The sequence below is a fragment of the Pararge aegeria genome, chromosome 27 (genome assembly GCF_905163445.1).
Source record: "Pararge aegeria chromosome 27, ilParAegt1.1, whole genome shotgun sequence".
In the NCBI taxonomy this organism is placed as follows: Eukaryota; Metazoa; Arthropoda; class Insecta; order Lepidoptera; family Nymphalidae; genus Pararge; species Pararge aegeria.
Genome location: NC_053206.1, coordinates 6,979,614 through 7,001,894, shown reverse-complemented (window position 1 = coordinate 7,001,894; position 22,281 = coordinate 6,979,614). Strand labels below are relative to the sequence as shown.

Sequence of the window (22,281 nt, the reverse complement as noted above, 5' to 3'; positions counted from 1 at the left end):
AACCAAGCGAAAACTTCTTAAGATATTGGTCGAAGCTTTTCGCGAGAAGACCACCTGAAACGACGATCGGAACAAAAACTGTCGACTCAACACTCCACATGGCGGTTATCTCCAAGTATTTAGATACTTTTTCCTTTTCAGCTTTCACCAGATTATCGTCATGTGGAATAGTAATGTCAACAATTATTGCACGGCGCACTGGTCGATCGTATGTAATATACCTGTCAGTGATAATCGTTCGATCCCAGTAGAGCAATGCACTGTTTTATTTCATTATTAAAATTTATTGTTTCAGGCCATACGTCCATATTGAGGAAGTTGTTAAAAAAAATATTTCACCATTTTGTGGTGGCGGCCATCTTGGATTTGAAATTTGTCATCGTGTATACTATTCTCCCAGTCAAGCTGTTTAGTTTGAGGGCGTTGTGAGATAATGTGAACCGCCATTTTGTTGCGGCGGCCATCTTGGACCCGACTTTCATCAAACGTAGCACAATATCAATTTTAAAAAGAGTATAAAAAGAAGAACCCGGAACTTCGAGGTTCGGTTTGGAATTTGTGAACTTGTATGCATTCATATCGACGATATTATTTTGGTTTTATAAGTTAATTGAATTAGTCTGTGACCTTTTCGTATGCATGATAAATTCTTTTGATTTGCCATAAGCGACACATATCAAAACACAATCTGACATTAAGTAATTTTTGACGACCTCCCTGGCGCAACGGTGATAGCTGTTAATTTAAGCAGGGGGTCGCGGGTTCGAATTTGGGAATTTATAATTTCTGAATTGTCTCTGGTCTGGTTTGGTGGGAGGCTTTGGCCGTGGCTGGTTACCACCCTACCAACAAAGACGTGCCGCTAAGCGATTTAGTGTTCCGTTGCATTGTCGCGTGGAAACCGATTAGGGATATGAATACCATACTCCCTAACAGGTTAGCCCGCTACCATATTACACTGCATCGTAACTAACCACCATAAAATAAAAAAAAAAACATTCTAAAATCTACGAAGTGTTCTTGTCTTACAAAGGTGTCAAACATCTTGTTTTCAAGCAAAAGCGACTGGGTGTTATAAGTTTGACGTGTCTGTGTTTGTCTGTAGCATCGTAGCTCCCGAACGGTGAGGTTCAAAGGTGAAGTAGTCGGCAGTATCATGAAAATTAAGCTTAATTTGCTCTTATACTCCGCGAAAAGCAGGAGAATCTGTATGCTGTAATTTATTATTTCTTCAATCCTTATACTCCACACGAAACAGATCTTCGGCAATGTACCCTCTACGCACGTTTCCTTTGTTATCCTCAGGAGATGTTGACTTTACAAATAATAATTGTTAAGAGAGTTGTTGTTGTTTGTTTTTCCTTTTAACAATTATTAATTGTAAAGTCAACATTTCCTGAGGATGCTCCCATGTTTGATGAAAATCGGTCCAAGATGGCCGCCGCTACAAAATTGCGGATTACATATTTTTTATCAACTCCCTCAATATGGCTATTATATCAAATTAATGGCCTAGAATACACGATGAGAAATTCAAAATCCAAGATGGCCGCCACCACAAAATGGTTTAAAGTCAAAAATATCTTTATTCAAGTAGGCCTTAGGCCCATAGGTGGCACTTTTGATGCGTACATAAGAATTACACGGTAGTGAGATGATGGCGATAACCACATTCGTAAACTTAAAACTAAAGCTACGAGGGTTCCAAACGCGTCACAACAAACTTAGCCGGGTGTTTTTTTTTTGTTATCACCATCTCACAATATCATTTAAAATTATTAGAAGAGCAACCTGCTTAGAGCAATAATTCACACCCAAGCTTTTTTATCGATTACGTAGTCCTTTATACTATAATAGGAGTTTTCTATAAGCTTATGTTAATTGCAAACTTTGAACTTTTTAAGAGACATCTCCAATATATCAATGGGTAGTTTTTTTGTAGAATTGTATGCTATTTCCTTTAAACGAATTATGAATTTTATGTAACCTAGCATATTGCACTGTAAGTTTATTCTTACTTCTGATGTTTAAATTATTGCAGTCACATTTTTTCTTAAATTTGGGAATGTTTTTATGAACGTACATTAAATTTTCGAATATGTACTTGCCAACATACATTTCACCCGCTTAGATGGTGTCAGGTCGGTACCTTAGTATACAGCTAAAAAAAAGTTTAGATATGATTTTTTTTTCTCACAACTCTTAACATTGGTAGCGAAAGGGCTCGCATAGTAGAATACCTAATGTTAACTATACTGAAAATCGGGGTTTTTTTTTAAATTTAGAATTACAGTACAATCTCACTAATCCGGCACTTCGATAGATCGGCACGTCCAATAATCCGGCACCCTCCGCCCACGCCTCCCTCACCCCTCTATACCTGTGCGCTTGGTCGCTGTGTCGTCGACTAGCAGTCTAACCTCAGTCAGACCTCAATTAAGGATTATTTCAAAACTAGTTAATTACATATCTACCTACATGTTAATTTAATACATTATATACATTTATTCTCTGTATGAAATGCTTTATTTTATTTATTACCTATGATTTTTTCAGTATAATCCAGTAATCCGAACATTCCAATAATCCGGCACCCTCCGGTTTTTAATAGTGCCGGATTAGTGAGATTGTACTGTATATGTATTGTGTCCTATTTTCCTATTATAAAATTAAGGATTACTTAAAAGTTTTGGTGTGAATTGCTTTAACGTCATAGCTAAATATTAATTGACTGTGAGTTGTTTTGTTATCACCATGATAAAAAAAAATACCACCAAATACCAGCCGGGTATTTTTCTTAGACCAGGGCGCGTTTGGAACCCTCCTAACTTTAGGTTTAAGTTGTCGAACAAAGTTATCACCATTACACAATCATATAAACATATATGTATGAACGTTTCATAAGTGCCTGTGATAGACCTACATGAATAAAGAAATATTTGAATTTATATGTAATAAATTATGTTCAATTTACTTACGTATAAATAAACATATAAAATACGAGCAGAAACATCTCTGTTATAAAGCGTACACTTAAACAAACAATAGAAATATAAGTTCAGTGATAAATTGTTGTCCACTTTAGATGAGCGTTGAACTGGAAGTGAATTGAACAAATGCTGATAGGTTCTCCCAACTGAGATAATTGTGGTACAGTACACGAAGTCCAGAATATGGACTATGGACTATGGTGGAATGTGGCAGATACATGGAGCGACTAGATGTTACGCCAAAGTATATCATTAACAAATTCGACGTCATCTAACGAGCCTTCTCTCTCAACCGACGACAGAAGGTTGTCAAATCTGCAGTTGTTGATATATTTTTGTAGCAATAACAGATTGTATCTCATTTCTCTTATAGTAAATAAAAAAAAATATACTACGACAATGCACACATCGCTATCTAGCCCCAAAGTAAGCGTATATATACTTAATAAATACCTAATACAAAGACATTCCACACAAGGCTGCCAGTCCACCGGAGCGGAGCGAGGCAGCGGAGCTGAGAAACGGACTAATGCGGACCTAAATTTTTTTATTTTTTATTATTTAATTTATTGTTCAAAATAAATGTAACAAATATTTTCCAACATAATTATCCATCCCCTTAGAAACTACTAAAATATTCAACTACTAAATGTAAATGTAACTTAATCTTAATGAAAATCATTTAGACAATCTTAATCGAACATTGGCCTTTTTTTTTAAACTATTAGCTAAAAAATGTCTTTTACATTTCCTTAAAAATTTAAATCGAAACGTAATGGATTGCGAATTGATAGTTCGATTTTCTCGGTAAGAACACATTATCTCGGGTCCAAAGCACGACAAACTTTCTATAAGTTTGACCACCGGCTTGGTCTGTCAGTTATTATCTATATACTTATAATAAAACTGTAACAAGGAAGATTTCTGTACATCCCTATCCCTACTAATATTATAATGTCAATGTAAGTTTGTGTGTTACGCTTTCACGCAAAAACTACTAAACGGATCCTCATGAAACTTTGTACACATATTCGTGGAAGTGTTAGAAGTAATAAAGGATACTTTTTATCCCGACATCAAGCTCGGTGCCTTTGGGAGAGGGGATGAAAGAGTTTCATGATTTTACACCATAACTCCGAGAAATTATAACCTATTCAATTAATTATTGTTGTACTATAGAGGTTATAATATGTGTTTAAGTGTGGTCAAACTGTGATTGGGGATAGAGGACAGAACTCCTCAGCGGAGAGCGGCAAACCCCTTATAAGGTTTAGCGATACTGAATACTTTAATTGTTTTTTAAACTACAACTAAATTTTATGCCACATCAAAAAACAAAATCAAACGCAGACGAAGTCGCGGGCAATAGCTAGTAGGTTATAAAATCAATATTAAGAAAGGTCAACCAATAGCTGAGGTTGCGTGTGACATTTCCAACGATCTCTGTTTATTTAAAACAAAGGCTCTTTACACGTAGACACCTATTTTTACCCCTGGTTACCGAAAGGTCATTATAACATTTGTTAATAAGTATAATTTTCATCTATAGTCGATAAGGCAGATGTTAATTTTAATTTCTAACCATTGTATTTGCCGATTTCTGTGGTAATGTATACATAATTTTGCTATAATAAAAATAGTACCTAGTTTAAGATAAACGTAACGAAAAGAGAAAAAAAACGTAAGAGACTTTGCGACCGTGGGGTCCGGGGGCAAGAACCCTTTTCAAAGAACTATCGAAAAGGGTGATCCTAGAGCGGGCAGTTACCTTGGCCAACGAATTAGTTTGGCCGTCCAAAGGGGCAATGCTGCCAGCATCTTAGGAACTGTGCCTCGCTGCGGTGGTTTCGAGGACGTTTTAGATTTTATTTATTTTAAATAGTTTATTTTAGGTTATATTTATAAAACAATTATTTTAAAGAATTTATATATATATATATATATATATATATATACTTTATATTTTTAAGGCTAATATACAATATATATTTATATACAATAAGTATATATTTATATATCATAAAGAAGCCAGAAAGGAAAAGAAGAAAAAAAAAGTTTAAGAAAAACTAAAACTCATGCTTTTATAATTGAATTATATAATGAACTTAAGTAAATAATGTACTTTAGTATATAATGTACTTTAGTATATAATGTACTTAAGTAAATAATGTACTTAAGTAAATAATGTACTTAAGTATATAATGTACTTAAGTATATAATAAACTTAAGTAAATAATGTACTTAAGTATATAATGTACTTTAGTATATAATATACTTAAAAGTATATAATGTACTTTAGTACATAATGTACTTTAGTACATAATGTACTTTAGTATATAATGTACTTTAATATATAATGTACTTTAATATATAATGTACTTAAGTAAATAATGTACTTAAAAGTATATAATGTACTTTACTATATAATGTACTTAAGTAAATAATGTACTTAAGTATATAATGTACTTTGGTATATAATGTACTTAAGTATATAATGTATTTAAGTATATAATGTACTTTAGTATATAATGTACTTTAGTACATAATGTACTTAAAAGTATATAATGTACTTAAGTATATAATGTACTTAAGTAAATAATGTACTTAAGTAAATAATGTACTTAAGTATATAATGTACTTTAGAACATAATGTACTTAAAAGTATATAATGGTCTATAATATATAATGTACATAAAAGTATATAATGTACTTAAGTAAATAATGTACTTAAGTAAATAATGTACTTAAGTATATAATGTACTTAAGTATATAATGAACTAAAGTATATAATGTATTTAAGTATATAATGTACTTTAGTATATAATGTACTTTAGTACATAATGTACTTAAAAGTATATAATGTACTTTAGTATATAATGTACTTTAGTACATAATGTACTTAAAAGTATATAAAGTACTTTAGTATATAATGTACTTTAGTATATAATGTATTTAAGTAAATAATGTACTTAAGTATATGAACTTAAGTAAATTATGTAATTAAGTATATAATGTACTTAAGTATATATTGTACTTTGGTATATAATGTACTTAAGTATATAATGTATTTAAGTATATAATGTACTTTAGTATATAATGTACTTTAGTACATAATGTACTTAAGTATATAATGTACTTAAAAGTATATATTGTACTTTAGTATATAATGTACTTTAGTACATAATGTACTTAAAAGTATATAATGTACTTTAGTATATAATGTACTTAAGTACATAATGTACTTAAAAGTATATAATGTACTTAAGTATATAATGTACTTTAGTATATAATGTACTTTAGTATATAATGTACTTAAAGTAAATAATGTACTTAAGTATATAATGTACTTAAGTATATAATGAATTTAAGTAAATAATGTACTTAAAAGTATATAATGTACTTTAGTAAATAATCTACTTAAGTATATAGTGAACTTAAGTAAATTATGTAATTAAGTATATAATGTACTTAAGTATATAATGTACTTTGGTATAGAATGTACTTAAGTATATAATGTACTTAAGTATATAATGTACATAAAAGTATATAATGTACTTTAGTATATAATGTACTTTAGTACATAATGTATATAATGTACATTAGTACATAATGTACTTTAGTATATAATGTACTTAAAGTAAATAATGTACTTAAGTATATAATGTACTTAAGTATATAATGAATTTAAGTAAATAATGTACTTAAAAGTATATAATGTACTTTAGTAAATAATGTACTTAAGTATATAGTGAACTTAAGTAAATTATGTAATTAAGTATATAATGTACTTAAGTATATAATGTACTTTGGTATAGAATGTACTTAAGTATATAATGTACTTAAGTATATAATGTACTTAAGTATATAATGTACTTAAAAGTATATAATGTACTTTAGTATATAATGTACTTTAGTATATAATGTACTTTAGTACATAATGTACTTAAAAGTATATAATGTACTTAAGTAATAATGTACATATTTATTTAATGTAAATAAATAAATATAATGAACTTAAGTATATAATGAACTTAAGTAAATAATGTACTTAAGTATATAATGTACTTAAGTATATAATGTACGTTAGTAAATAATGTACTTAAGTATATAATGAACTTAAGTAAATTATGTAATTAAGTATATAATGTACTTAAGTATATAATGTACTTTAGTATATAATGTACTTTAGTACATAATGTACTTAAGTATATAATGTACTTAAAAGTATATAATGTACTTTAGTATATAATGTACTTTAGTATATAATGTACTTTAGTACATAATGTACTTAAAAGTATATAATGTACTTAAGTTATAATGTACTTAAGTATTTAATGTATTTAAGTAAATAATGTACTTAAGTAAATAATGTACTTAAGTATATAATGTATTTAAGTATATAATGTACTTTAGTATATAATGTACTTTAGTACATAATGTACTTAAAAGTATATAATGTACTTTAGTATATAATGTACTTAAGTGCATAATGTACTTAAAAGTATATAATGTACTTAAGTATATAATGTACTTTAGTATATAATGTACTTAAAAATATATAATGTACTTTAGTACATAATGTATATAATGTACATTAGTACATAATGTACTTAAGTATATAATGAACTTAGGTAAATAATGTATTTAAGTATATAATGTACTTTAGTATATAATGAACTTAAGTAAATAATGTACTTTAGTATATTTTATTCTTAAAAGTATATAATGTACTTAAGTATATAATGTACTTAAGTAAATAATGTACTTAAAAGTATATAATGTTCTTTAGTACATAATGTACTTAAGTATATAATGTTACTTAAGTTCATTATATACTTAAGTACATAATGTACTTAAGTATATAATGTACTTAAAAGTAAATAATGTACTTTAGTATATAATGTACTTAAAAGTATATAATGTACTTTAGTACATAATGTACTTAAAAGTATATAATGTACTTAAGTATATAATGTACTTAAGTATATAATGAACTTAAGTAAATAATGTACTTAAGTATATAATGTACTTTAGTATATAATGTACTTAAAAGTATATAATGTACTTTAGTACATAATGTACTTAAGTATATAATGAACTTAAGTAAATAATGTATTTAAGTATATAATGTACTTTAGTATATAATGAACTTAAGTTAATAAATTACTTTAGTATATAATGTTCTTAAAAGTATATAATGTACTTTAGTATATAATGTACTTTAGTACATAATGTACTTTAGTATATAATGTACTTAAGTATAAAATGTACTTAAAAGTATATAATGTACTTTAGTACATAATGTACTTAAGTATATAATGAACTTAAGTAAATTATGTAATTAAGTATATAATGTACTTAAGTATATAATGTACTTTGGTATAGAATGTACTTAAGTATATAATGTACTTAAAAGTATATAATGTACTTTAGTATATAATGTACTTCAGTATATAATGTACTTTAGTACATAATGTACTTAAAAGTATATAATGTACTTAAAAGTATATAATGTACTTTAGTAAATAATGTACTTTAGCATATAATGTACTTTTAGTACATAATGTACTTAAAAGTATATAATGTACTTTAGTATATAATGTACTTAAGTATTTAATGTATTTAAGTAAATAATGTACTTAAGTAAATAATGTACTTAAGTATATAATGTATTTAAGTATATAATGTACTTTAGTATATAATGTACTTTAGTACATAATGTACTTAAAAGTATATAATGTACTTTAGTATATAATGTACTTAAGTGCATAATGTACTTAAAAGTATATAATGTACTTAAGTATATAATGTACTTTAGTATATAATGTACTTAAAAATATATAATGTACTTTAGTATATAATGTACTTTAGTACATAATGTATATAATGTACATTAGTACATAATGTACTTAAGTATATAATGAACTTAGGTAAATAATGTATTTAAGTATATAATGTACTTTAGTATATAATGAACTTAAGTAAATAATGTACTTTAGTATATTTTATTCTTAAAAGTATATAATGTACTTAAGTATATAATGTACTTAAGTAAATAATGTACTTAAAAGTATATAATGTTCTTTAGTATATAATGTACTTAAGTAAATAATGTACTTAAGTATATAATGTACTTAAGTATATAATGTACTTAAGTATATAATGAATTTAAGTAAATAATGTACTTTAGTAAATAATGTACTTAAGTATATAATGAACTTAAGTAAATTATGTAATTAAGTATATAATGTACTTCAGTATATAATGTACTTTGGTATAGAATGTACTTAAGTATATAATGTATTTAAGTATATAATGTACTTTAGTATATAATGTACTTTAGTACATAATGTACTTAAGTATATAATGTACTAAAAAGTATATAATGTTCTTTAATATATAATGTACTTAAAAGTATATAATGTACTTTAGTATATAATGTACGTAACAGTAAAAAATGTACTTTAGTATATAATGTACTTTAGTACATAATGTACTTAAAAGTATATAATGTACTTTAGTATATAATGTACTTAAGAAAATAATGTACTTAAGTAAATAATGTACTTAAGTATATAATGCATTTAAGTAAATAATGTATTTAAGTATATAATGTATTTAAGTATATAATGCACTTTAGTACATAATGTATTTAAAAGTATATAATGTACTTTAATATATAATGTACTTAAAAGTATATAATGTACTTAAGTAAATAATGTACTTAAGTATATAATGTACTTAAGTATATAATGAATTTAAGTAAATAATGTATTTAAGTATATAATGTATTTTAGTACATAATGTATTTAAAAGTATATAATGTACTTTAATATATAATGTACTTAAAAGTATATAATGTACTTTAGTATATAATGTACTTAAAAGTAAATAATGTACTTTAGTATATAATGTACTTAAAAGTATATAATGTACTTTAGTACATAATGTTCTTAAAAGTATATAATGTACTTAAGTATATAATGTACTTAAGTATATAATGAACTTAAGTAAATAATGTACTTAAGTATATAATGCACTTTAGTACATAATGTACTTAAAAGTATATAATGTACTTTAATATATAATGTACTTAAAAGTATATAATGTACTTAAGTATATAATGAACTTAAGTAAATAATGTATTTAAGTAAATAATGTACTTAAGTATATAATGTACTTAAAAGTATATAATGTACTTTAGTATATAATGTACTTTAGTACATAATGTACTTAAAAGTATATAATGTACTTAAGTATATAATGTATTTAAGTAAATAATGTACTTAAGTATATAATGTACTTAAGTATATAATGAATTTAAGTAAATAATGTATTTAAGTATATAATGTATTTTAGTATATAATGCACTTAAGTAAATAATGTACTTAAGTATATAATGTACTTATAAGTATATAATGTACTTTAGTAAATAATGTACTTAAGTATATAATGAACTTAAGTAAATTATGTAATTAAGTATATAATGTACTTAAGTATATAATGTACTTTGGTATAGAATGTACTTAAGTATATAATGTACTTTAGTATATAATGTACTTCAGTATATAATGTACTTATGTATATAATGAACTTAAGTAAATAATGTATTTAAGTATATAATGTACTTTAGTATATAATGTAATTAAAAGTAAATAATGTACTTTAGTATATAATGTACTTAAAAGTATATAATGTACTTTAGTATATAATGTACTTAAAAGTAAATGTACTTTAGTATATAATGTACTTTAGTACATAATGTACTTAAAAGTATATAATGTACTTTAGTAAATAATGTACTTAAGTATATAATGAACTTAAGTATATAATGTACTTAAAAGTATATAATGTACTTTAGTATATAATGTACTTTAGTATATAATGTACTTTAGTACATAATGTACTTAAAAGTATATAATGTACTTAAGTATATAATGTACTTAAGTAAATAATGTACTTAAGTAAATAAATAACTTAAGTAAATAATGTACTTAAGTATATAATGTACTTAAGTATATAATGAACTTAAGTAAATAATGTATTTAAGTATATAATGAACTTAAGTAAATAATGTATTTAAGTATATAATGTACTTTAGTATATAATGTACTTTAGTATATAATGTACTTTAGTATATAATGTACTTTAGTATATAATGTACTTTAGTACATAATGTACTTAAAAGTATATAATGTACTTTAGTGTATAATGTACTTTAGTATATAAGGTACTTAAGTATATAATGTATTTAAGTAAATAATGTACTTAAGTATATAATGTACTTTAGTATATAATGTACTTTAGTATATAATGTACTTAAAAGTATATTATGTACTTTAGTAAATAATGTACTTAAGTATTTAATGTATTTAAGTAAATAATGTATTTAAGTATCAAAATGTCAAGTGTGTTCTTTAGAAAGACTGCTATTCATGGTGGATCCTTAATTTTTGTACGCAATAATATAACATGTAAGGAGCGAAAAGATATAGTTAGTCTTTCTGTGGAGCGCATAATTGAACTGTCTTGTGTGGAGCTGGAGCGTTTTATAATAGTGTGTGTGTACCATCCCCCCTCAGGTGATTTCAACCAATTCGAGGATGTAATGGAAGATGTCCTAAAGCGATTGTGTATGTCTACTAAAAATGTAATAGTATGCGGGGATTCCAATGTTGATATCTTATTACATAATATTACTACGACTAGGTTGTTAAATTTATTTAAATGTTTTAATTTGAATAATGCTTTCGATGAACCTACAAGAATCACAGCAACTTCAGCATCTTGTTTAGATAATATTTTAACAGTGATATCTTAGGTAAATCGATATTAAACAATTTAAGGTCAGATCATTGTGGCCAACAAATTACTGTTGTTGGTACAAATAGAAATAAACATATTGTTAAGTACAGGCCGATAACTCAGAGTAAACTGACGCGATTTGAAGGTGAAATATCAGCCAAAATTCCTGCTCTCTTTTTTGAAAACTGTCATCCCGACAATCTTATCGTACGCTTTTCAATGAAATAGAAAGTGCATTTAATAAAGTATTTAATTTTAAATACATAGATTCTAATAAAAAATGAGGTTTAGTGATTGGGCGACTATAGGCATTTACAAAAGCAGGGATAAGTTGTATGAGCTATATGATGAAAAACAATACAATCAGACTCCAACTTTCCTTGAATATGTAAAAAGTTACTCCAAAACATTTAAAAATGTTTGTAGACAAGCTAAGTCGCTATACATTAAAGATCGGATAGTAAAATCTGAAAACAAAATACAAACAACCTGGAAAATTGTTAATAATGAATCTGGGAAAACTAAATCTCGAGACGGAAATGAATTAATTATTAATAATAATATGGTAACTACTGATACAGAAGTTGCTAGTACTTTTGAAAACTTTTTTCAGAATGTTCCTATTTTGTTAACAGATTTACTAAATTCCTCACCTACTGCAGCTCAGAATTTATTAAGAGGCAACATTAATGAGTGCAAAGTTTTATTTCATTTCAAACATATAGATGCATCGGATATCAGTAAAAACTTCAAGTTGTTAAAATTAAAGAAAACAGGTGATATATGGGGAATGTCGGTAAAGGTAATATCTCAAATTATTGACGTCATTGCTCCTCTTTTAGCCATAATTTTCAATGAATGTGTTGATTTAGGTACTTTCCCGAACCTAATGAAACATAGTAAACTCATTCCTCTATTTAAATCTGGTAATAAAAATGATATAAACAATTACAGACCTATCTCAATCTTACCAGCTCTTAGTAAGATATTTGAAAAAATTATATTAAATCAACTCTTATATCATTTTAATGTAAATAACTTACTACACCCTGAGCAGTATGGCTTCACTAAAGGTCGTAGCACAACGGACGCAGGCGCTAAACTTATAAAACATGTTTATGATGCCTGGGAATATTCACAGAACGCCATGGGTGTTTTTTGTGATCTATCTAAAGCTTTCGATTGTGTTGATCATAAAACCTTGCTTCTTTAGCTAAGCCACTATGGTATCCAAAACGTTGCACTAAATTTGGTTGCCTCTTATCTCAGCAATAGAACCCAAAGAGTTTGCATAAATGATGCAAAGTCTCAGGGTTCAAATACCTCAATGGGTGTCCCACAAGGCTCGATTTTGGGTCCTTTTCTATTTTTAGTGTATATAAATGATCTACCGTACCATGTCAGTGGAACATGCGACATTGTATTGTTTGCAGATGATACATCTCTAATTTTTAAGACTGATAGGAGTAAAGATAACTCTGACGAAGTAAACCGTGTTATGTCGCATGTGTCGCACTGGTTTACAGTTAACAACTTACTTTAAAAGTATATAATGTTCTTTAGTACATAATCTACTTAAAAGTATATAATGTACTTAAAAGTATATAATGTACTTTAGTATATAATGTACTTTAGTATATAATGTACTTTAGTATATAATGTACTTTAGTATAGAATGTACTTTAGTATATAATGTACTTTAGTATAGAATGTACTTTAGTATATAATGTACTCACGTTTTTATTAGGCAGGTATAACTTATTCGTTTGTTCTTATCGATTTATTTTAATGAATGAACTACCTATCGATTAATTATTAATGTTCAACTGAATACCTTGAGTTTTAATGTAAACAATGGTTTTACAGAATGTCTTATTCCGAATGACGTCATAATATACATAAATACATAAAATATACATATTAACACCCAGACACTGAAAAACCTTTGCCTCCCACCATACCTGGGAAAATTCAGAAATTATAAACTTCCTTAAGTCGTCAATAGAAAATAAACACATTGGAGATATCAACATCATAAAAGTGAGAAAATTAAACAAACAGATTGTACTCAATTTCGTTTTATTTTTAATCTATATTCGCATGGTTTTGATAAAAAAAACATTTTCACTAAATTAAGTCTAAAATTTTAGTTATGAAATCTTAAAATAAAAAAATAAATACAGTCTATGGTTTTAACAATAATCATTTTAAAAATAATTTTATGGTTTGTCGTCTTCGAACTTCCAACTAACTCGGCCGGTATTAGTTTGACATGTCGATGTGTGAAATATAATACACTAAACATGTTAGGAAGTTGGATGTTTCTAAGCCGACAAACTGTAGTCAATTTGTTGAGAACAGTTCTATAGACTATCTCTGTCTGTCTGTCTTATCATTACGTTAGTACAGCTTAGTTTAATATAGAACGCATAACGTTAGTTGGAAAGGCGTCATTGTGTATCTATTAGCGCGCCCTGGCAGTAAAATCAACACGGATGCCGTCACGGAAAACGACATGACACTTTTATGCCGTCATGCAACCATTCCCAATTCCCCAATACACACTCCATTTTTTTAACTTGCGTCATAAAGTAAACAATCTTTTCACTAGTTAGGTATTATTTAAACAAGAAACAAGTGCAATAAAATAAATAAAAACTAACAAAATAAAAAGATTTTTTCTTTTGTTTTATTAGTCTTTTTATTCTTTTATTAACAATTTAAAAACACTATAAAGTAAGAGAAGGATTGTTTACATTATAAGACAAGGTAAAAAAAAACATTGAAGATTATAATAAGGAAATCCAAAAACGACCACAGCATTACCATTGTGTTATTTCAATAATACAACACTGAAACTTTTCGTTGATAAGTAAGTTTTGAAGGGATTTTTTTAAATAATTTACAATGTTTCGGGCTTTACGGTCTCGGGAGGGTAAGAAAGGGGGCCGCCATCATTCGTCAAAGCGAGATAGCGATATTACAATGAACAGAAATTTCTTAAGATGCGCGATGTATTTCAATTCAAATTCCATTACATCCCATGGGGATAATGTATTTCAGTACATTACACCCCGCTAAGCTTATACACCTTTACAACGGGTCCTAAAATAAGGCATTGCCTAGAGAGTGGTGTAAAAAAAAACCTTAAACCTTGCACGTTTCCAACTTTAGTAAGACATACTTCATATTATCGTTGTTGAGTACACGCTGTGATATATATATATATATATATATATATCGAATAAATCTGTAATTTTAAGTGTAAAGATAAAAGTCATGTGCAAATTAAATTCGTAGCATTTAAGAAAATTGCACGCCAGAAAGTGGGAAACTGTTGAAACTACACCATAAAAATGTTGTGTACATTTTAAAGCAATAAAATTTTTTTCTATTCTATTCTATTCTAGGGATTACATGCGTGCTACGAGAATGTCTAATCTCTATAAAAAATACGTGTAGGGACATTTATCTCGTGGCGCGCACGCACTACCCGTAGTGGAAACCACATGTGCGACTACAAAATTAGACTGATTATATTTTAGGACATCTCATAAAATTAGCAAATTGCACTAATTGTAAATGTTAGATGTTGTGTACATTTTAAAGCAATAAATTTTTTTTCTATTCTATTCTATTCTAGGGATTACATGCGTGCTACGAGAATGTCTAATCTCTATAAAAAATACGTGTAGGGACATTTATCTCGTGGCGCGCACGCACTACCCGTAGTGGAAACCACATGTGCGACTACAAAATTAGACTGATTATATTTTAGGACATCTCATAAAATTAGCAAATTGCACTAATTGTAAATGTTAGTTACGCGACGACAGCGACAATATTTTTTTTTTTACTTAAAAAATATACGTATAACATAAGAATAACTAAAATCCTAGATTTTATGAACAATACTATCGCACCAGTCGTTTAAATCTTCCGACAATTACGCTGTATCGTCCAAACACGCATACCCTTGTTTATAAAAGTGGCATAATGTCGGAGTAACTGCGTGAGTAACGCTTAGTAGCGATAAGGCCGCCTTTTATATTCTGCTTCTATAGTTGGTTTTCCTATACTTTTTTGTTTCTTTAACTTGTGTTTGTGTGAAAATAAAGAGTTTTATTTTTTATTTATTTTAAAATCTTCGAAGTGGTGTCAATTTCACGTTAGAAAAAATCTAAATTATTGATTTCATTGTCGAACCGGAAAGATACAAAGGGGAACGAAATACTTATACAAATGAATGTGTAAAATTAAAACACGAGTGAGTAATGGACACTTCACAATATTAGCCTCGACGTTGGGTATGTTTTATTAATTATTCTTAATAAACCTTGATCAATTTAAACAAATTTTGAACACAATTCTAATTCATTAAATGACAATGTGAGATGGTGATAACAAAAAACCGGCCAAATTTGTTGTGGGCTTCTTCTTAGACCAGGGCGCGTTCGGAACCCTCGCAGCTTTCGTTTTCTTAAGTTGACGAATTTAGATATCGCCATCAACTCACTTCTATGTCATATTTTACATGCAATGAACGCTTCATAAGTACCTGTGATAGGCCTACATGAATAAAGAAATTATGAATTTGAATTTGATGCGGCGCGTTTAATGTGAATCGTACTTATAACAAAGCATTCATTCCATTAGTTTAATAAGCTTAAAAAAATCAGAGTCATAAAAAAAAAATTTTGGTAGGTAATGCCATCAAACAAGCAATGGATGGATGCAGCGAGGGCAATGATGGCTCTACCCTCAGATTTGCTTGCGCGCAGGTACTCTCTATGAGTATACAAACAACTTGGTTGACTTCATATTTATTACATATATGGTAGTGCGTTCCTGCATAAAAGGATTGTGCACGCCGCTCATACAATATAAAATCTCCATAATTTGTCAGTCCATTTGTATTATTTCCTATAACAGCATGTCATATTGTCTTGTTGTTTCATTAATATTTACTCTTTCTGTAAAAAAAAAAAAAAACAAAAAGTGAAGTGTTTGTATTTGCTACATTTACACATTCATTTTTATTCAAAACTAGCTGTCCCGCCGAACTTCGTACCGCGCATAATTTTTTTTTTATGAATGTTATTATTTTAATACTTATTATCCTATTCCGGTATAAGAGGACTCCAAAAAATCAAATATCATAAAAATTTGTTTAGCCCATCTTGAGTTATAAATGGTGTAACTGACTTTTTATGTCAACTCACACGGGAACGCTGTCGAACGGGATAAACAGTATCCTATGTCCGTCTCCTGGTTCTAAGCTACCCACCCACCAATTTTCAGCCATATCGATACAGCCGTTCTTGAGTTATAAATAGTGTAACTAACACGACTTTCTTTTATATATATAGATTTATTATTTCATTACAAATAACTAAAATGTGATTACTTGAATATTATCGTGACCCAAACAAAGTGTGTTTGTGTGACTTTTAAGAGTATTCACATACAATACTGGGTCATAGATTAAAATGCTGTGACTACGCATTTTATAGGCAAGGCACATTCTTTCGCTGCATCATCACTTTCCATCACGTGTATCAGTCTATATATTATTATTATGTCTGGACCATTTTGTGATTCGATCAGTCTACACATATATTAATTTAAAAAAAAGTTTTGGGGACTAGTCTACGAAATTAGACCCGAGACAATCAGATGGACAATAAAAAGCTTCACCATAAAAATGGATCAGCGTAATTAAGGTCTGGTCTTTGGGAGGCATCGGATCTTGTTAGCTACCACCAGTGCCCAGTGGCCTGCACTTCATATATGCACAAAAGCACTGTCTACCCTAAAATTTTGGTATCACTCATAAATGTGAAGTATTTTGCCGGCATCTTCCTTCTTTATGCATCCCTGGTCAAAAACCCTGTGCCTGCCCCAGTAAGTTGCTGCATAGAAACCAATCATTGAGTGGTTTGAGTTTATAACTCTTTAAAAAAGACAAATCAACATTCATCTTAGACTACAACATGACTACAATTAAGCCTTAACTTGTAGTGGAACAAAGAAGATGGGGAGTAACCAAAGTTATAGGCGATCAGTGGCGATCTCATTGAAACTTAAATAAGTATTACAACATTCCAAATTTTGAGGTTTTTTTTTTGTTCTCTACAATCAGTCAATAGACTATAAGTAGATTTCTTGAAGTTCTTATTGACTTTGACAGTTATGAGGGCCAGTGTCCTCAAGTCTGTACAGTATCAAGCAATTCTGCCCGCTTCATACGTCTGGTTCTTTCCACAGTCAGTAGGCTGTGTGCCAGTGGATTGGGGTGTTTTACCAATTACCAAAATTCTTAGGAAATATTTTCAACAAAGAGTAACCCCAGATTAAGGTGCTATGGTCTCAAAGTTGAATATTAGCAGGCATCGTCTAATCCTTCCGAGCACTTTATCAGCAATACAGTTATACAATTGTGCAATGCCTTGCCTGAAGATGTAGTGACTGCAGAATCACTGAATCAGTTTAAGAATAGACTGGATAAACATCAATAAGACAAAGAGTCAATTATGTAATAATAAAAATAATAATAGTCACCTCAGCACTCCATATGCACGACGGAATTGGAATTATCTCCGTACCCACTCAAACTGCCTTGGAAAATTCCACTTATTTGACTATCCGTATTGAATGCTCCGTATGAATCATTACTCGGGGCATGACTTTCTAGATTACCGTCCCCTAAAAGATAATTTCCAAAAAATAATTAAAACCATAAATTAAAAAGACATTCTTAATAATAGTACTAATGGCATCCTAAATGTATTACTGCGAGGTGGCATTATTGTGGTTAATTTTTTATTTATACAGTCAAAATCTGTTATAACAACATCGAAGGGACTACTCGTATTTAGTCGTAAAAACCGATAGTTGTAACAACCGGTGACAGGTATTAATAGGAAAGATAATACATGTATGTAATACGCGATTTTTCTTTGATATTGATTTGTTTTCTTTTTTGCGACATGTTACAATTTTCACAGTTAACTCAACAATATGTTTTGGCTTGTCTTGTGTAAAGATAAGTAACAAACTGACTTAAGAGATATGACAGAGCGGGCCTTGAGGCTACTGCATGCATGTGCTTTGTTTCTAAGAATTATAAAAGACCCTAAATTTTGTTTTTTTTACGATAACAGCCATTGACCATTATACTGTGCCAGATGTGGATACTGTTACCTATTCAAATTGTTTACAATACAGCTGAACAGCTGTTGTTCTACAGATATAATTTTCCGAAAACATTAACCAAATGTGGTTGCTTAATGCGGTATGTAAACAATGTCGTAAAAACCAATGTTTTCATAAGGCGGTCATATAGCATTTAGCCAGGACCTTCGATTTTGGTCAATTTAACCGGTATGTTGTTCTAAACGATGTCGCCATAAACGGTTTTGACTGTAGTTATAATTGTTAAAAAATCGGCCTTTGTATGTACATTTGGTTAAAGATGAAAAAGGTATATTTGTTAAGACTGGTCAAAATTGTGCATAATGTGTGGTCGTTATAAGTTGGATTAGGAATACAAAATGACAGGAACCCAGATCAAAAAAGAAGTTCATATAAAATGGTGGAAAAAATATAGAAATAAGATGAGTACAGACAGAAGTGTCAAGTGAAGATTGAAGAAGTTATCTCTTTGTAGATAGTAAAAAGTGTACTTTAAGTTCAGATTCAAGTTCAGTTTTGACGGCCGACTGGCGAGTCCAAGGCCGTGGGTTCGATTCCCACAACTGGAAAATGTTTGTGTGATGAGCATTAAGTGTTTTTCAGTGTCTGGGTGTTTATATGTATTTTCTAAGTATTTATGTATATATAATTCATTAAAATATTCATCAGTCATCTTAGTACCCATAACACAAGCTACGCTTACTTTGGGGCTAGGTGGCGATGTGTGTATTGTCGTAGTATATTTTATTTATTATTAGATAGATTGATGTTTAGAGTTTATAATGCTATGTTGTCAATAGGGATACTAAAACTGATATGACTATGGGGTTTTCTCTATTATGTACAGAGAAAACAGAAGGCCTACCAGTGGAAAAGCCTTTAAACAGAGCAACACTTTTAGGGCAAACATACAACAAAGTGTTGGTTTGTCCATTAACTTGAGACTTAGGTATTAAGCCTCACTAAGTTAAGTTTTAGTCTAACTGTACTAAGCTGGCAACCATGCTCTTCAGACTAACACAGCAATGCTGCTTGGCATCAAAGATAAGCATGGTTTAGTATCACAACAACAAATAAATAAATAAATACATACATATACTACGACAATACATCGCCACCTGGCCCCAAAGTAAGCGTAGCTTGTGTTATGGGTAGTACCCATAACACAAGCTACGCTGTGACTACAGTGCTAACAGATGACTGATCAACATTTTAATGAATAATATACATAAATACTTACAATACATCCAGACACTGAAAAACATTCATGTTCATCACACAAACATTGTTCCAGTTGTGGAAATCGAACCCACGTCGTTATACCCAGATATCAGGGTCACTGCCCACTGCGCCAATCGACCGTCAATAATGAGAATTGTAGAAAATCTATCCTGTCCAGAGTTTGGTAAGGTGGAAACCAGCTTTCAGTTCATAGCTGGGTGCCCCATGAACGTGCTGGTAAGATGGGAACTACCAGGTAAGGATAGAATAAGTGAAGAGGACCTAGCAAACCTGGCTATTGGGATATTGTTAGATTCACCTGGTAGTCAGAATGGTAGGTTTCAGAGGGGGATGCTACCGGGACACCAGTGAACCTGTGTCTCAGACATGGGGAATAGGGTGGTCCATATATATATGTATATATATGGTTTAGTATTTGCTAGTAGAGCATCAAACAAACAGCTACTACAACAACTAGTTTTCAATCCACATTTCTCATCCACACTGACGAGTGTAACACCCTCCTGGCAACGTGAGTTTCCAGCCACATATAACTGTAGACGCAAGATTCAATAGGCACAATCCAGTATGTTTTTCCCACAGCTGGTTTTTATTCTTCTAATTAAACACCTAAGGTAATTGCAAATAGGCACCGATGACAAACCTGTGGTTTTTTCGGTGCTTATATACTAACCATTTTAATGTGATTATGTGTGTGTGTGTGTGTTTTATTTGATAATTTGGAGGAATTTTTTTTTTTTTTTTAAAGACATACATATTTGCTTTCCATTAGGCATAATAGTGTCAGGTCATCAAAGTGCTAGTCTATCTTCATAATCAATCCTTACTAATAAAATGAATGCAAAAGTGTGTTTGTCTTTCCGTCAAAGCCTAAGTAAGCAACAAATCAACTTGTGTATTCGTTGAAAAGATGAAAAGTAGCATACTCTCCATCTTTTCAACGAACCCAGCACTAGTACTTTAGCCCAGGATACACCACAATACAAAATATACGATAAAAAATCAACGATATGTTCAGCATCAGTTGTATGAGGAGCTTAATTTAGTTGGCAATGCAACTGGGCCAAGATTACTAAACCGATGCTGTTTGAAATCCTGCTTTTAACCATATTTCATTTATAATATGTATTTGTCATTGTTCACCATACGTAAGCAAAATGAAAAGAAAAAAAAAGAATAAAAAAAAAAAAAAAATATTACATACCTGAATCTGTCGCTGTAACCGCATCAGGTTCCGCCCAGTTGATCTTAAACCTCGTAACTCTCGGTTCGGATGCAAGAATATTCCTAACAACTTTATCAAACTGTGGCTTCGCCGGTGGATTCTCGCGCAGTTCGGGTTCATTTTCGCTGTATTCGTTATTTATGAAATAACCGACTCTGACAAACTCTTGTCCCCTGTATGAGCATGTTAGTAAAACTACTGTGACTCCTAAAGCGTCGTTTTCTGGTATACGGGTCACATCTGGCGGAGGGGCTTGGAAAACGAACATGTGACGTCCTTCCGGGATAGGACCCACGTAAATAGTGTCCAAAACTTGATCGTGCTCCTCTGTTTCTGCTGAACCGACGTAAATCATTTTCCACTCTAAATCCTCTTTGAGCTCTTCAATGCATTCGAAGGTCAATTCGAATTGAAAAGGGTTTAAAAATGGACTGGGATTGTCCAGAACCACTACGTTGGTTATGTGAACTTTAGCCATTTTTTACGTTCTTCCTTACGTTCACACAGCGATTTAAACTTTTAATGCACTCGAAAAACCTTTAGCAACAATAAATCGATGTGTTTTCACAATAAAACAAGGTAAGTATAACGATTAAACGACTTTTTTTCGTGGAACAAAAACACGACGAAAATAATTGTGGATGGTGGCAGAAATGACATTTATTTTGGCGGTTTGACGCTGTCACGTGACCATAATAATTTGCGGTTACAACGCCAAGCGGCAAGAACGCGAACTATATTGATGTAAATAAAATAGACATTTCACCACAATTCCAAAAGGTTTTCTATATTAAAAGCTTTTGTAATGTATTGTACATGGCATAT

At 29.7% G+C, this 22,281-nt stretch overlaps 2 protein-coding genes across 3 annotated transcripts in view; both read right to left on the bottom strand.

Annotated features, from left to right (window-relative positions):
* LOC120635640 (xaa-Pro aminopeptidase ApepP-like) overlaps nt 1–22,281 on the bottom strand; it is a 50,782-nt gene that overhangs the window by 28,379 nt on the left and 122 nt on the right. Inside the window, exon 1 of one of the 2 annotated variants that reach the window (XM_039906679.1) lies at nt 2,979–3,028. The exons of the other annotated variant lie outside the window; for it this stretch is intronic. Coding sequence (XP_039762613.1) covers nt 2,979–3,013 — 35 coding nt within the window. The 5' untranslated portion in view covers nt 3,014–3,028. Of the gene's footprint in view, nt 1–2,978; nt 3,029–22,281 lie in introns of those variants that run through there. 2 annotated transcript variants of the gene reach the window in all.
* On the bottom strand, nt 16,293–22,149 carry LOC120635641 (histone chaperone asf1). The gene is made up of 3 exons (XM_039906681.1): nt 21,436–22,149; nt 18,357–18,500; nt 16,293–16,768 (listed from the first exon to the last, which is right to left on the bottom strand). Exons 1-2 carry the CDS (start codon nt 21,932–21,934, stop codon nt 18,358–18,360), a joined length of 642 nt encoding a protein of 213 aa, XP_039762615.1. The 5' UTR covers nt 21,935–22,149; the 3' UTR covers nt 16,293–16,768; nt 18,357.

Excerpts from the sequence above, each read along its gene's own strand:
- LOC120635641 (XM_039906681.1), bottom strand. The coding sequence starts at position 21,934 with ATGGCTAAAGTTCACATAACCAACGTAGTGGTTCTGGACAATCCCAGT. Across the intron at positions 18,501-21,435 it reads GGTTACAGCGACAGATTCAG|GGGACGGTAATCTAGAAAGT; the intron begins GTATGTAATATT and ends ATTATCTTTTAG.